Source organism: Hakea prostrata, chromosome 9, assembly GCF_041222555.1.
Source record: "Hakea prostrata isolate BN-2017 chromosome 9, UWA_Hpros_2, whole genome shotgun sequence".
NCBI classification, from domain to species: domain Eukaryota; kingdom Viridiplantae; phylum Streptophyta; class Magnoliopsida; order Proteales; family Proteaceae; genus Hakea; species Hakea prostrata.
This window is the reverse complement of record NC_142608.1, coordinates 49,051,373-49,068,781: the sequence shown is the minus strand read 5'-3', so window position 1 is coordinate 49,068,781 and position 17,409 is coordinate 49,051,373. Positions and strand designations below refer to the sequence as shown.

The 17,409-nt window shown below is 35.7% G+C and overlaps 1 protein-coding gene across 1 annotated transcript; it reads right to left on the bottom strand.

The window, feature by feature from the left end:
* Positions 1-82: 82 nt before the first annotated feature.
* Positions 83-4,072, bottom strand: LOC149005412 (cysteine-rich receptor-like protein kinase 10). The gene is made up of 7 exons (XM_089169220.1): positions 3,235-4,072; positions 2,683-2,814; positions 2,429-2,559; positions 2,085-2,295; positions 1,557-1,794; positions 1,086-1,239; positions 83-816 (listed from the first exon to the last, which is right to left on the bottom strand). The coding sequence occupies exons 1-7, from the start codon at positions 4,007-4,009 to the stop codon at positions 472-474; spliced, it is 1,986 nt and encodes a 661-aa protein (XP_089025346.1). The 5' UTR covers positions 4,010-4,072; the 3' UTR covers positions 83-471.
* Positions 4,073-17,409: the final 13,337 nt, after the last annotated feature.

The following is a 17,409-nucleotide window of genomic DNA, read 5'->3' as shown; positions in this document are numbered from 1 at the left end:
ATGAAATCTGTTCTCTCATTTCTTTATTTTGTTCATCACAAGAATTCAATTTAGAATCATCACAAAGAGGGTTGATTTGGTATTCAGCTGAACCTGGCAATCCAGCTCTTGAAAGCATTTATCATGGGCTGCTCAATCCAATTCTCTGTATAATGTTACAAAAGAAAGTAAACAGAAATTTACATCACAAAGTACTGAGAAAAGATACATACCTTAGGTATAATAATCCCTTGGTATAGATATCCTTAATCTTACATATTTCCACTAATATCAAATTTCAAAGTAAATGGTTGGTCTGAACTACCTAAGTTGTAGTTCAACAAGGGAGTTGAAGGGGGAGGAGCTTAATGGAACTCCAAAAAAAAAAAAAGTACAAGCGGGAGGCTACAAACATGTACCTATGAATAGAATGGAATGCACTCAATTAAGTAACGCAAGACACCTTGTAAGCATGTTCTTCATCCACCAACACTATCGACCAGATAAATCTGTAATAGACAATTCATTCATCAACTTTGATGCTGAATTATTTCTGGAGTGGGTTGATTTTGTTACTGAATCATAGTCCATGGAAGGTTCAAGTAACAATACTTCACTATTCAATAAAAAGGCTGGTGGTGAAGGCAATGGCAGAGTTGCAGAGTAGCTATTGAGCATGAGAACAATAGAGGCCATTGTTGGTCTGTCAGATACATTTTCTGCAACACATAATAGTGCAATGTGGATGCATCTAATCACATCAGACTTAGGACAATTTCCTCCCACAGTTGGATCCATTAGTGCCAAAGCTGTACCATTCTTCCAATTTCTCCATGCCTACAACAACCCATCATCAATTTGCAGAACAGTCAAGGATGAAGGTTCAGAAAACTCAGTACTACCAAACATCAAGTTAAAGAAGCAAGATTGTTCTGAACTAGCTAGTCAAAGTGGATTAAGGGAGACCTATTTCTGGTTTGTCATGTAAATTAATTTCCAAGTCATAAAGTTAAATAAAAGGGAGGTGGAAGGATCAGATCCTTTTAGTTTGGAGTTCAGTCCAGCATCTTAAGACCATGCTCAAGAGAAGTAAAATTCCTACTTACATAGCTGAGAAGATCCTCAGTGCGCTCTGATGATAGATTGAAACTTCTGTTTTTTTGACCACTTACAATCTCTAGAAGTAAGACTCCAAAACTATACACATCTGTCTTAACTGAGAATAGCCCATGCATCATGTACTCTGGCGCCATATATCCACTGCATTGCATAACAGTATAACCAGTGGCTTAGTTGGAGTACGATTTAACTTTTAAATTGTACCACTTTTTCCTTTCATTTAGATGTCATGTTGATCTAAGAACTGAATGTAACATACAAAATAAATCAACTGTCTTGAGTTAGAAATAAAAATAAAATAAATTTCTCATTGGTGATAGATAATAAACGGTTGGGGGGGGGGTTAATTTTGCTTCACCCTCTTCATTTTTTTCACTCAGTTATCTTCTATTCAAATCGATCATAAAAGATTTCTTAAGCATTGGTGAAATTTATGAATTCATAGAGCTTGAACTTACTATGTTCCTACAATCCTGCTAGTATTGGCTTGAGTTTGATCCACTACAAACAGCCTTGCCATACCAAAATCTGCAATTTTTGCGTTCATCTCCTCATCTAACAATATATTGCTAGCTTTTAGATCTCTGTGAATAATCCTAAGTCGAGAATCCTCATGAAGATAAAGAAGCCCTCGTGCAATCCCCTCAATAATTTTGTAACGTTTCTCCCAATCCAATTGAGAGCGCCCGCTAGGATCTACATATGCAGGGTCCAAAGAAGTATCAAATTAATAATCGAATCTATTGATCAAATGCAACCAATGCAAAAATAAAAAGCAGCAAAACTATAACGGCTTATTTTTTTCAGACAATTACAAAACAATAAAATTATTATGCTTCATGCTTACTAGATAGGTGGAAGATTGTAATTGAAGAGGTATTTTTCTCCAACCAAGAATATTAATTTCTAATAGGCATTCTGTTTTACTCATAAATGTGAGGTCCTCCAAAATAATCAAGTTCAAGGAATGAGGAAGAGAGACAAACCAAAAATAAAGTGATCAAGACTTCTATTTGGCACAAATTCATAGATAAGCAGTTTTTCCTCTCCTTTTAAGCAGAAACCAAGGAGCCTAACAAGATTCCTGTGTTGCAACTTGGCCACTAATGTAACCTCATTCTTAAATTCCATGTCACCCTGTCCTGAATTTCTTGAGAGCCTCTTCACAGCAACTATTTGTCCATCCAAAAGCTTGCCCTGAGTATATAATTTAGTGAGAAGATACAAAGATGCAAATTTCATCAATAAGAATATAGATTACTCGTTTATTTGCAACTTAACACTACATACTGAAAGTAGCATATCTAGTGGTAAAGCAAAGACTCAACACCTTGTAAACAGCTCCAAATCCTCCTTCGCCAAGCTTATTTTCATCAGAGAAGTCATTTGTGGCGGCTCTTATTGTATCAAAGTTGAATTGTAAGGAGTCATCACTTATTATCTCATCCTGAGGAGCTTCATCTGGAAACAATAAATGTATATCAAACATGTAAATACTTCCATAACAAATATAGATAAACACTTGATAGGTTTGAATGAATTCTTAGATTTTCAAAATGAATCTCTACTGTCATGGTTTCTTACCTTGAATTGTGTGCTTCAGCTTTCTCTTTCGAGAACGCAGGCAAAGGAAAAATATAATTAGAACTGCTGCAACTGCTACAACAACAGCAACAACAACAATAATGATAATAGTAGATGAATTGCTCCCTTTATCTGCATAAAACATAAGAAGGAATATATGCGTAAGCCAACAGGATCGATATCTAATTTTTTGTTCGGATTGAAGATAGGTTAACTTATTACTAAGCTTAGCATAAAACTTGGAAATAATCTCAACCTATGCATGCCTGAGATGTTAACAACCCTAAAACTCTTCTTAAAAAGCATACGTGTAGATTATTCCCAACAGAAAATATGACTATTTGGTCCACCAATCAATAGTGGATTGCAATAAATTGAACACTGTTAACATATATCACCAAGGTCACGAATAAAGACTGAATGAAAACTTGAAATTTTCTGGTTGTAGGAATATAGAAAAATCGAATGATGCTTCCAGATATTGTGTGTGCAATGAGTGGACCAAGATATAAGTAGTAATAATCAAATTACTAAATGAATATGTAACTGTACCTTGTGGGACAGTTGGGCTGGTCGATGTTTGATAGAAAGCGTCGTTGAGCTCATACCTTGCAGAACAACTGGCTGTAAGAACCCTCGTACCTTGCCTCCTGGCGCCATCACAACATTTTGAAATAGTATCTACAGCCCCAACCAGGCATCTGTTGCAATCAAACTGAGATAAATCAGGTGTACACTGCACTAGCCCGTATATCGTCTGAAGGCTTGTAACTGTTGTCTTATTAGCTGCATACTTCAGTGAAGATGAACCAGATGCAGCAGTACTTACAAGACCATCTAGCAGATCCCCCAATGCCTGATCAAACTGGGCCGAGTTTGAAACATTGTATATATTCCACATAGTATAAGAGAGACTATTGTCCATAGTTGAGAATATAGACCGATTCGAGTAACGTAACATACACAAATCAGACCATATTATGGCCTCTTTCTCAGTAGGACAACGTTGTGAGAGATCATCCTTGGCTTCTTGAACACAGGAACTACAGGTTTCTGTACTAACATCACCTCTACATAGAAAAAGACCATAAACTTCGTCAGAAGCCTGGCCGATGGTGGTGTTATAGAAGCCAGAATCAATTGTGGCATTAGAGGCCAGAGAAGAGAGGAGGAGGTTAAGGTTAGTTTCATATGCACTATTGACAGTGTAATTGCCTGATCCACAGCTGTGGTAAGAATAGACATATTGTGCAGTGCAGTATCTCAACAGAAGCAGAGAAGAAAGAAATAGGAGCATCATTGTGGCATAAGGCATTCTTGTGCCCATATGGAGCTTCTTCTTCTCCTTCTTCTCCTTCTTCTCCTTCTCCTTCTTCGTCTTCTTCCTCCTTTTCTTCTTGCTTTTCTGGCTATGTTTGTTAAAGAGATAAGCGGGGTTATTATGTGTTCCCGCAGTTGACAAAGTCAGGCATGCTTGTTCTTCCTTGGTGGGTTAGTTGGGAATTGGGATAACAAATAAGGTTTGCCCATGCGTGTTTGTCAATTTGAGCCATCACAACAATAATAAAAAATTGCAGACAAGTTTTTTGACTTTGAGATGTTTTGAACTTGTAAAGTTCGATAATTTTATCGTGTGGGCTGACGTCCAAATAAGTTGTAGAAAATATATCTGCGGGAATAAAAGCACAGGGTAGATTCCAAGTCAAATACTACTCTGTTTTTTAAATGAAACCGCGAAAACAAAGGAAAAACAAAACAGTGGTCTCAAATAAACCGTTGATTAATCAAAAACCTACTTTTAGAATTTGCTGGATTCAAAAGTACAATCTTAGGGTACCAAACGTTCATGGCTAAGATTGATTAGTTCAAGATTTGTATTTGCTTGTGCTTTATAACTAACTAAAAATCTTTGCCATGTCAGGCAGAGATACAGGCAAATCGATTAGGAAATCGATGTAATTCAAACCTTCTCATCTCCATCCGGATTTAGTTCATCCATGAAATCTCTAACGCCAGAAAACCCTTAGCAGCTCCTCTATAACTCTGTTGAACTCTCTCAAAGAAGCCATTATAGGTATCTGGTTGGATACTTGTCATGTAAGTTCTACTAATCAAACAGAGTAATCAAACTTTACATAATATTGAAACTCGAGAACCTAATTTATCATGCTCTTGATTCAAAAATGCGGAAGACAAGATAATGTACTTACCTCCTACCATGGAAACGTGTTTCTGGAAGTCGTTTGCAAGTTCCTCTTCAAGAAGATCGTCGTCTGCTACGTTGAAGAATTTCAGTTCTTCTAGTTTTCTTTAGAAAACCCAATGATAGAGAGATGAGAATAATCTTGCTAATAAAACCGGGGACCAGAAAATCATAGTAAACTCTTTGCAGTTCACTTCTCAAAAAATGCAGATTCCGTAATGAGCCCCGCAGAGTCAATGTTCTCATCAAACACCTTTAGGTAACCACCAATGCGGTTACCTTGAACTAAGTTGCAATTAACAAAAATGTTTGGGCCACATCATAATTATAAAAAATAAATAAAAAATAAAAAATAAAAGAAGAAGAAAATAACTTCAATATTTATTTATTTAAATAAATGAAATCATACATTCTCTCACTTAGCCCGAACACCATAACACCTTAATTCTTAATGTTTAAATAGAAAAATAAAATTGTATGAATCATAGCAGTAGATACCTTTGGCTTAGGCAGTACCTTTCATCTATCACAATACAATCTTTCTTTTCATGCACAAACCCAACTTTATGATTAAACCTCAAATATTTATTCCTGGTCAAACAACATGTTTGTTATCTCAACAGAAATGTATACAACGGAAATGGGAAACAAACCACATAACAGTCATTACATCAAAATGTATAATAATTACCTTTCATGAAGATAAATCTTCCTAAAGTCCCAAATGGACAACATGATCCTCAAAAGCTCTAGGTGGCATGCCCTTTGTCAACGAATCAGCAATCATCTGCTCAGTCTTTATGTGTTCTATGAACACTTCCTTAGCTTTAATGTGCTCTCTTATTACTAAATACATAATGTCGATGTGTTTACTTTAACTTCCACTCTTATTATTCTTAGCAAAGAACACTGCAACAGTATTATAACAGCATAACTTCATTGGCCTAGAAATAGACTCAACAACTATAAGCCCATAAATTAAGTTTCTCAACCATATTCCCTACACAGTAGCCTCAAAACAGGATACAAACTCAACTTCCATGGTAGAAGTAGCAACCAAGGTTTTCTTAGCATTTCTCCAACATATGGACCCACCAGCTAGCATAAATACATAGCCAGATGTTGATTTACGTGAATCAACACAACCCGCAAAATCTGAGTCCGAATATCCGATAACCTTTAATATATCGGAATACCTATATGTAAGCATCAACTCTTTTATTCCTTAAAGGTACCTCATGACCTTCTTTGCAGCTCTCCAATGATCTAGACAGATATTACTCTGATATCTCCCTAATATTCCAACGGCAAAAGCAATGTCAGTTCTCATACAGACCTGTGCATACATTAAGCTTCCCACTGCGGAAGCATATGAAATGTTTGCCATTTGATCCTATTCAATTTCCAACGTTGGACACTAGTTCAAATGGAACTTGTCACCCTTAACAATGGGTGCAACACTTGGTGAATAGTCTTTCATCATAAATCTCTCAAGAACTTTGTTTATATAGGCTTCTTGAGATAGTCCCAAAACACGTCAGGATCTATCCCTATAGATCTTAATCCCAATGATATAAGATGCCTCACCCATATCCTTCATATCAAAGTTTTGAGATATAAATTTTTTTCACCTCATGCAACAACCCTAAATCGTTGGTTGCAAACAGAATATCTACATATAACACACGAAAGATGATTTTGCTCCCACCGACCTTGTGGTATATACACTAATCCATAGCATTTTCATCGAAACCAAATGAAGAGATCACCTCATGAAATCTTAAATACCACTGTCGGGACGCCTGCTTAAGTCCATAAATGGATCTCTTAAGTTTACAAACCAACTGATCACCACTACTTGAAATAAACCCATTAAGTTGTTTCATGTATACCTCCTCATGCAAATCTCCATTGAGAAATGTTGTTTTCACATCCATTTGATTCAAATCTAGATCAAAATGGGCAACTAACGCCATGATGATGCGGAAGGAATCCTTCTTTGACATGCGAGAGAATGTCTCCTTATAGTAAATGCCTTCCCTTTGTGTGAATCCCTTGGCAACCAGTCGGGCCTTGCATCGCTCAATATTGCCTAATGAATCTTTCTTAGTTTTAATGACTCATTTACAACCTATTGGTTTATTTCCTTCAGGCAACTCAACAAGGTCCCAAACATCATTATGTGCTATAGAGTCCTTTTCATCCTTCATAGCTTCATGCCTCAAACCAGATTTATCACTATTCACTACTTGTGAAAACGTTTCAAGATCTATTTCAGTAGTGATATCGTAGTCAGACCCTTGTAGATACAAAATATAATCAATAGGTATTGCTGATTTGTTGACCCTTGTAGATCTCCTTGATGTTGTTTCAGCAGCCTCTTATTTGGGTTGTTGAACAATAGGTTGCTCCTCAACAAGATGCTCATGATGTAGAGGATTTTCACCATTATCTTCTAAGGTCACTTCAATTGCCATATCACCAACCTCTAGAAGAGGTTGTTGCAGAATTGGCTGATTCTCCATAGTAATTTCAACAAAATGTGGGTCTTGAGTCATTGGACTCTCTATGTCCATCCAACTAGGGCAAACAACCAGCATTCCACTCAATGAAGGAGCACCAACCGCATTATCTCTTTTATCAAAGTCCAAGTCTCTGAGGCGATCACTCTCACTAATCACGTCATTCTCAAGTAACTTGTCATTTCTTGACTCAACAAACCTACTAGAATGATTCAGACAGTAGAACCTATAACCCTTGGATTTTTCAGAATATCCAACGAAAATTGCACTTATGGTTCTTGGATCTAACTTCTTCTCATGTGGATTATATACTCTTACTTCAGCTGGACAGCCACAAACGCATAAATGTCTTAAACTCGATTTCCAACCCTTCCATAACTCAAATGGTGTTTTAAGAACCGTCTTGGTTGGAACTATGTTTATAATATACGTGGTTGTTTTAAGAGCTTCCATCCATAAAGAAGGTGAGCAGTTTGGAGTTACTCATCATACTCCTCACCATATCCAACAATGTCCTATTTCTCCTTTTTGCAACACCATTTTGTGATGGTGTGCCAGGCAAGATGTATTGTGCAACTATACCTTGTTTTTGGAGAAATTTAGTAAAAGGACCAAGTGCCTGTTCATCACCTATGTATCTACCATAATATTCACCACCCCTATCTGATCTCACTATTTTGATTTGTTTACCACATTGTTTCTTTACTTTCGCTTTGTATATCTTAAAAGCGTCAAATGATTCGTTCTTTTTATGAAGCAAATAAAGATACATAAATCTAGTATGATCATCAATAAAGGTAATAAAATATTTCTAACTAGTTAGGCTCATGTTAGGGCAACAAATATCAGTGTGTATAATTTCTAAAGTTTTTGAACTCTTATTAGCACCCTTCTTAGACTTGTTAGTCTGCTTTCTCCTTATGCAATCTAAGCAAGTCTCAAAATCAGTAAAATCAAGAGTTTCTAAATTTTCAGAGTTTACTAATCTTTTAACTTTATTAATAGAGACATGACCTAGTCTCCTATGCCATAAAATTGAAGATGTTTTACTCATTATACTACGTTTAATACCTATTGTATCTTGGGAAGTGGTTAAACTATATGGAACATCATTAAGCATAATTTTAAATAGACCATCAACCATAGTACCACAACCAACAACATCAGAATTCTTAAATAACTGAAATGAATTCATAGCAAAGTTGAAATTGTATCCCAAAGGTACTAGTTTAGACACAAAAATTAAATTCTTGGAAAAATCAGGAATATAAAAAGTTTGGTCTAAAAACAAAATATTTCATGAATTTATCATTAATCTAATTGTTCCAATAAATTCAACTCTAGAAGGCATCTGGCTTCCAAAATAGATGCAACATTCACTTCCCATAGGTTTCCTTCGATTTAGGAAACCCTGCAAGGTATTAGACACATGGATTGTAGAACCAAAATCAATCCACCAGTCATTATATGAGACACAAACGTTAGATTCAAAACACACAAGAGAGAGGTGATTACCATACTTCTCCATCCATGCCTACCTCTTAGGATAATCCTTCCTCATGTGCCCCTTCTTCTTACAGAAGAAACACCTATGATTGTCCTTCTTCATGGTAAGCTTGATGCTGTGCAATTTTCCTTTTCCCTTCCATTTCTTATTGAAAGTCGGTTGGTTCGAATTGGGACCACTAGCCGATTCACCAGACTCTCCCATCTCCTGCAATAAATGCCCATCCTCCTAAACACACATGGTCAAGCACTCATTGACTGACCACCTCTCCTTAAGTGTGTTATAGGAGATCTTAAATGGATCATATGGATGAGGAAGAGTCTGCAAGACTAAGTGCACAATGAAGTCATCAGAAATCACCATCTTCAATGCCTTGAGTTGGGCAAAGATATCTTTGATCTGCATAATGTGCTCACGCGCCCCTCTCACAGTCATGAGTCTGGCTGAAAGCCAACCTACTAATGAACATACCACCCAATGCCTTGTCAAAGGTCAGGATTTGAGCCTCAATGGCATCCAGGAAATCCTTGACCTTCTCATATTCAAGAATGGACCTACGGATGCTAGGCATAATGCGAGACTTGATGACCTTCATACTCAAACGATTGGATCGCTCCCATCATTCGTACAACTCAATCTCTTCATTAGTACTGGATTCAGTAGGTACCAAAGGCATTGCCTTGCAAATGACATAATCCAGGTCATCGTAGCCCAAGTTTAATAGCAGACTCTTTCCAACTAGTACAATTGTCCCTAGTAAGTAGAAGAACATCATGATCAGAGAATACAACCTTTTGTTCTACTGCAAAGGAATCAACAAATATGCTTATTATAACAAATTTAGAGATACAACCCATCAAACATAATTATTAGTCTACCAATATTCACTAATAGAAATACATAAAATCGCATATCATAAAACCTCCCTGTGGACAAAGATCTTACATAAGTGATTTTATCTATAAATTGATGAAACTATAAAGTTCTTGAAGTTTCTTAATACCTATGGGCTACTTAAGAAATTACAACAACTTTCTATTTCATCTTAATCATACATGAAGAAACAATATTTCATGTGGCCAAAATATCATGTCTCCATGCACAACTAGAATTCAATGTCATTTTCATTCATGTGATCTAAAGAATAATCACTACATATGAACGTATTTTTCATAATGAAGATGTTGTGGCCAATCCAAATTATTAAAATATGTTTTTCAATATGACATTTCATCCCAAAAACAACAAAAAAACGCATGTCTTTAAGCTAAAAAAGGTAAAAAACAGCCACTAGACAAACTGCAGTCTAAACCAGATGGCTCACCATCTAAACCAGACGGCTCACCCTCTGAACCAGATGGCGCACCATCTCAACCAAAGGGAGCACTATTTGGCAGACAAACAAATCCATCTACCCTCTGTGATGAACCGTAGTTACAGGGCGTGTCATCTCAATGGAAAACAACCTTCAGTCATCGGATACAACATCCAAAAACGTCCAAAACTCACAAATTTCAATTTTTTCAACATTCAAGAGTTCTAATGGACAAGAAAATTTTCCCAAAAAATTTTAAAACAACTTTTATAATGAATTAATAGATCAAACATCAAAATTTAAATATCTAAAGCATCATGGATCATCCACAAAAAATTCAGAAACAATTCCAGGTAAAGGAAAAACCATTGCTCTGATGCCAAATGTAAGTTCTACCAATCAAACAGAGTAATCAAACTTTACTTAATATTGAAACTCAAGAACCAAACTAATCATGCAGAAGACAGGATAATGTACTTACCTCCTACCATGGAATCTTATTTTGGAAGTCGTATGCAAGTTCCTCTCCAAGAAGATCATCGTTTGCTACGTTGAAGAAATCTAGTTCTTCCAGTTTTCTTTAGCAAACCCAATGATGGAGAGATGGGAATAATCTTGCTACTAAAATCGAGGACCAAAAAATCACAGTAAACTCTCTGTAGTTTACTTCTCAGAAATGTAGGTTCCGTAATGAGCCTCGCAGAGTTAGTGTTCCCATTAAACACCTCTTGGTAACCACTAATGCAGTTACCCTTGAACTAAGTTGCAATTAACAAGAATGTTTGGGCCACATCATAATTAGGAAAAGTTAAAAATAAAATAAATAAAATAAAACTTTAATATTTATTTATTTAAATAAATGAAATCCAACACGTCAGACTCCCCTTTGCTCCAAAAGAAATTTTGGCGATTTTCCTTAGAATCAGTCTCTTTTTGTTAGGTATGCAACATTGTTAGGATCCATAGATGCAAAAGACACAAAAGCGTCTGGACGAAAAAGCTTCTATGTTATGACCACGCCAAGAACAAGATCTAAGCCCTCCACATCAGGTCAGCAGTCCTCGGCGATTCATCGTCTTCAAGAATCGTTGGATTTGTTCGTTATAGGGGTTGATCAAAATTTTAACTAAGTTTTAATCTTTACTGTTGGCTAGAAAAACTAAAACAATTGGCAGATAGGGTTGGAATATATATGTATAATTTTTATGTTCACATTTTATGATTATGTTTCATTAAATGATTTCAAACTTTTGAGCCTTCATTAATGTTATGTAATCCTAATTACTTGGGGACAGCTTCAGCAACTTTTTTTTTTCCCAATGAGACCCATACTGGTCCAGCCTTTTTCTGTCCTTGGCTAGAAGTTATAAGATCCTTATATGAAATGGAGAAGCATGGGTTAGAGAGATCAAATACACACCATTGCTGTCAACTTGGCTATATGCAAGGATGGCTAGCTAGAAGTACCGGTCTAGTTCGTAATTTAGTGGGTCAATGTGTTTGATCGTATGTCTATGTTGTGGAGAAATGAATTATATTGGTAAGTGATAGAAAGGAAGAAGGGAGTAGTACAAGAAAGTGATAAAAGCAAGGCATTGATTGAATGGGAAAGCACAAATGGTGGACAATAGGCAACTAGGTGTTGATCTCTATTTTACAATTTTTTCTATTTGTATACTCCTAAAGGTATCCTGGTAAAAAGCCCTTCCCCTTGTACTTTTGTATTGGTGTCCTGTTTTCATACAGAATCCATGAATGCATCTGAAAGGCCATATCAAAGTATTTTCTCTACTCCCAAGGTTACACAATTTTTTAGCCCATCCAAAGTTTTGTTAACCTAAACTTAATGATTTTTTGAACATCCCTTAACCCAAAAGCTGGCATATGAATTGATTCTCTTATGTGTATTTCTTGCAAGAAATTGGCCTTTTTAGTTGGACCTTATACATAGAAGACCTATGTTTTGTTGCACTTGTTATTCTTGCTTTGGTTTCATTAATGCCAACATTTACTAATGTAATAGGAGTTATTTTTCCTTATATCAAACCATGCTACAAAGTAAGATATTGTCAGTGCTTGACTTAGGTGAGCTCAGTGATTAAGCATTATGGTTAGTGAAATGTTTAAGTTTCTTTCTGATAGATAATATGTGTCTATGGAACAACAATGAGACTTTTCCTAATTAAATGGGGTGGGTTACTTGGATCCTTGCCTTCCAATAAGTTTTATTTGAGGTCATACTAATTACTAGCCTTAATCTATGCATAGGCTCTCTTAATGTTATCTTAGGTCTACGCCTAGTTACTAGTCCTAATCTATGCAACTTTGTGCAATCTTGTTCCATTTGATTTTATACTCATATATCTTATTTATTAGTTCTTATGCATTATTCTTTTACGGTGAAGGCTTATTATCTTCAAATACTGGGGGGAAAAGAAGATAAGTGAAGGATGTTGAACTTTGAAATGGATGGAGTTTCCGAAACTAAGCCTATGATCGGCATGCAATTTAATTCTGAAGAAGATGCTTATCAGTTCTACAATTCTTATGGTTATATGATGGGCATTAGTATTAAGAGACAATATGCACATAAAAGTGCAAATGATAGCTCAAAGCTAACATCTAAGAGGTTTGCATGCTCGAAACAAGGTTTGAAAATGGGAGACAAGCGTGATAGACCTACATTCAAGAATCCAAGAGGGGATACAAGGACTAATTGTGAAGCTCGCATGGGGATCAAGTATATGAAAAATGGGAAGTATGAATGCTTCGATTTTGTTGAAGCTCATAATCATGAGTTGCAAACTCCATCTACCACTCACATGATGCGTTCACAACGTAAAATCTCGGAGGCACAAGCATATGAAATTGAGTTGGCTAATAAAGTAGGGATTAGAACCAAGGACATGATTGCATACATGGGTGTACATGTGGTGGAAATCATAACATTGGTTATATTCTCACAAATCATTACAATTATCTACAAACCAGCCAGCATAAAGGAGAATTGCGTTATGGTGAAGTGGGGAGCATGCTTTGGTATTTTGGAAATGAAGTTAGGGCTAATCCACCATTTTTTTTATACGGTGCAATTTGATGTAGATGAGTTGATTACCAACATATTTTGGGCTGATGCGAAGATGTTAATTGATTATGCATTTTTAGGTGATGTTGTTACCTTTGATACAACATTCTGTACCCATAAGAAAAACAAGCCTTTGGTATTTTCTCCGGTTTTAATCATCACAAAAAAGTAGTTGTATTTGGAGCAGTTCTTTTGTATGATGAGACAGCGGAATCCTTTCAGTGGTTATTCAAAACATTTTTGGAAACTCATGCACAAAAAGAGCCCAAAACAATTTTTATCAATCAAGATGCCGCCATGATATTAGCAATCTCTAAGGTTTTTAGGAAACATTTCATGGTTTATGTTCATGGCACCTAATGTAAAATGCAATCAAGCATTTAGGGAACTTAAGAAATGATGTAACAAGTTTACTACCAATAGTTTCAAAGTGTATGTATGAGTACGAAGAGGAAGTGGATTTTAAGACTACATGGAGAAACTCCTTCAGTTCGTACTATGTTGTTGGAGATAATTCATGGTTGGATCGTGCTTACAAACTAAAACACAAGTGGAAAAAGTGTTAAATGAAGTATACATTCACAAGAGGAATGCGGAGTACACAATTGAGTGAAAGCTTAAATGTTGACATGAAAGAGCACACAAAGTGTATTATGCATATTATACACTTTCTAAAACAAGTTGCAAAAATAGTAGAATCAAAGCATGAAAATGAATTGACGGCCGAATTTAATGCTCCAAATAAGAGACCAAAGAATAAGCATGAACTTTCCCCTATTATGTGTTAGGCAGCAACATTGTACACTCCCAAAATATTTGACCACTTCCAAATTGAATATGATTGGGTGTCTATGTGCCAAATAAAACACCGAATTGAATGTACAAAAGTGTAGGAATATGTTGTTGGGATTTGGAAGTAAGAGAAGGAATATCAAAGTAAAATGCAATTCACAGGTTTTCACTGTTGAATGTAGCTGCAAAAAGTTTGAATCAATAGGCATACTATGTTGTCATGTGTTGAAAGTGTTAGATAGATTGGACATTAAGTTTATTCTTGAAACATACATTTTGAGTCAATGGACACATACTGCTAAAAAAATGTCATCAACATATAACAAAAAAAAACAAGCTGAAGAAAATGTGACCTTAGATCATACGAAGCATTATACTTTTCTTTGTCGCACCTTGGTAAGGATTGCATCACAAGCATCTAGATCGGTAGAGGGTTTTGAATATGTGAAGAGTATAACTCATGATATCTGTCAACATTTAGACACTCTTGCTTTGTCTACCCTTGATTCAAAGGAAGAGGAGTTCCTAGATGAGATTCCTAATATGAATGTTGGTAAAGAATTCAAAAGGAAAATGAGGAAGAAATTTGAGGGTGCCAATAACAATGTTAGTAGGAGAATTAAAAGTGTGTTGAAAAAGAAAAAGAGGAAAGATCAAAAGGCAACAAGTCATGGTCCCTCAAATTTGGGCATCCATCCTTTTGGTCTTGTAATGGTAAATTATTCTCACTTTCAAGTAATTGGTTGTATTTAGACTCTTAAGTATTCACATTTTTCATTTTAATATATATCTTCTCATATTATAGGAGCATGGAACACCTAATTTTGTCATACCAACCATCCATTCATCTCAAACATCTAAGACTCAAGTATATTTCTTATTTAAAGAGGGAATTGTATTGGATGACATAAATGACTTAAAATATGATTCATCATTTTTTTAGGGTAATATTCTTTTGTCTCAGCCTGCTAAACAGGTGAGTAGCGGCTTCTGTTTCTCTGCCGCAGGTACATGGGTATTAAACAACTTTAAGATGGCTTATTGTAATTTTAAATGTAAAGGCTTGATATTGTTTGTTTGTTGCTTATGTTCAGATAACCTTTGAAGGGCTAATGAGTGGTGTCTTTTTGTTTTTTGAAACCTTATATGGAGAGCAGCACCTTAGTGGCTGCTTTTGTTTGAATCTTTCTCTTGAGTTTTGACTTTTCCATAGCTGATTATTGCCTTTTTATCTATACCAGGTATGACATATTGGCATGCTAATGGCTTCCCCTTGGTGAATTTTGCCTTTATATCTAAACCGACTTTTGTGTGTGAGTATGTGTAGATAAACCAGATTTTTGTGACTTCCCTTTGATGACTTCCCCTCATGACTAGTGTTCAAGCTTATGTCAATGCACTTCCCCTCATGGTTTAGGGTCTATCAATTTCCTCTGATTACTAGTTAGTTCAGTGCTATCAATCTCTTGTGTTACTGTCTCTCTCTTCTTCTTCTGTAGTTAATCCTTTGAGAACTATAATGCATTGAATTGATGTAAATATGTTTGATATTTGAATAGGTGGTTGCAGATGAACCAAAGAGTAATAGAAGCCAATGAGTATTTCTAAACCATTATTATTCTTCTGGTTGTATTATCTATATGTTGCCAGTTTCAGTTCATTCTTGGTTTGTTTTCTTGAATTATTGTATATGAATGTAATAATCATGCCCCCTTTAATTTATTTGAAGCTGTAAGCAAAAGAGGGCAACCAACAATCGGTCTCAAGCACCTCACCAACAGTACTCATCTGTAATGGAGCAAGCTATGGAGGTTCAATCAAACCTAGAACCCGGAATCCCAAGTTTTGTGAAATTTATGCTTCGGTCTCATGTTACCCGAGGCTTTTGGCTGGTGGGGTCAAAACACCTTCTGTAATGCATAAATTTAATGAATAAGGGTGAATATTGCTTGTCTAATTATGGTAGCATTTGCTTTTTGTTATAGGGACTTCCTACTAGATTTTGCAAGCTGAACATACCTAAAAAAGATTGTTGCATTACCTTAGTAGATGAACATGGGAAAGAACACGAAACAAAATATGGAAGGACTATGCTTGACAAGAAAAGTGGGGATCCGAAAAGTGGCCTTATAAAAGTATGCTCTTGTTACTAAATTACTTTTTTGTCTTTACTTTGGTGTTCCTATAAATTTTCATCCATACTTTTCAATTTGAAATATATTTGTCTTGCTTTGGAAAAGTAGTTAATGAATGGGTTGCTGGTTGCAGATGGATGTCTATCTTATTAGTAAAAACAATAAAGCATTATTGAACCACACAATTTCTATGTTGTCTAAAAACCTAAGATCAATTATAGTGAGATGGAGATGTCTACTGTCCTACTGCATCTCAATGGTAATGAACTAAGTCATGTAAAAACCTTAAATTTTTTATGATATTCAAAATCTTGCGTGGTTTAGTAGGACATAGGACCTTAGAATGAATTCATGTCTTAATTTAACTAGCCAATGAACAATAACCATTAATAATTTCCTTCCATGATGGGATATGTAAGCAGACAAAATAAGGTGAGGAAGAAGGAAGAAGGAAGAAGTAATTTAAATGGTGTGGACATATGCAACAAAACGAGAGGCCAATGAGGGGTGAAACCGCTTGTGCTCTGTTTAGATGAATATTTTGGCAATTATTTAAATTAGAAGTGTTGGAAAAGGAAACAAAATCATAATGCCATATTATTTTTCTCTTTAAATCCACACCATCGAAGAGTTGAGCTATATCGGTGTCATTCTTGTGTTGAGCTTTTCTTTTATAATGTGTTAAAATGCATTTTGGTGTATGTATTTATGATTTGTCATGAGAAGAACTTGGTTGTGATTCTAAATCTTTACAAAATTTTGTGATGACAGTTGATAGTGATTGCTTGAACAGTATTGTTGTTTCTTCTGTTAAATGTTGGTCTCCAGTTCTGGAGAGAACTTATTGTTATCGGATATTAGTCTTTCAATACAACATGAAGATTAATAGTCCTAAGCATTTGTAAAGTTCCCATTTTTTGTAGAATCCCACTCATTGTAAAATACCACATCATGTACACTAGCATCTCTATTTAAAGATAATGAAAGTTCTCCCCAGTACACAAGAGAGTACGGGGATTTCACCGTGGACGTAGACTTCACATTGAAGATCGAACCACGTTAAAATTATGTGTTTATTTTGAACATGGTATCAGAGCTTACCTGGATTTGTTAGCTATGTACCCGTTTTTAGCTTGGTTCTTGAGGTGCATCTGCAGAGACGGAGTCG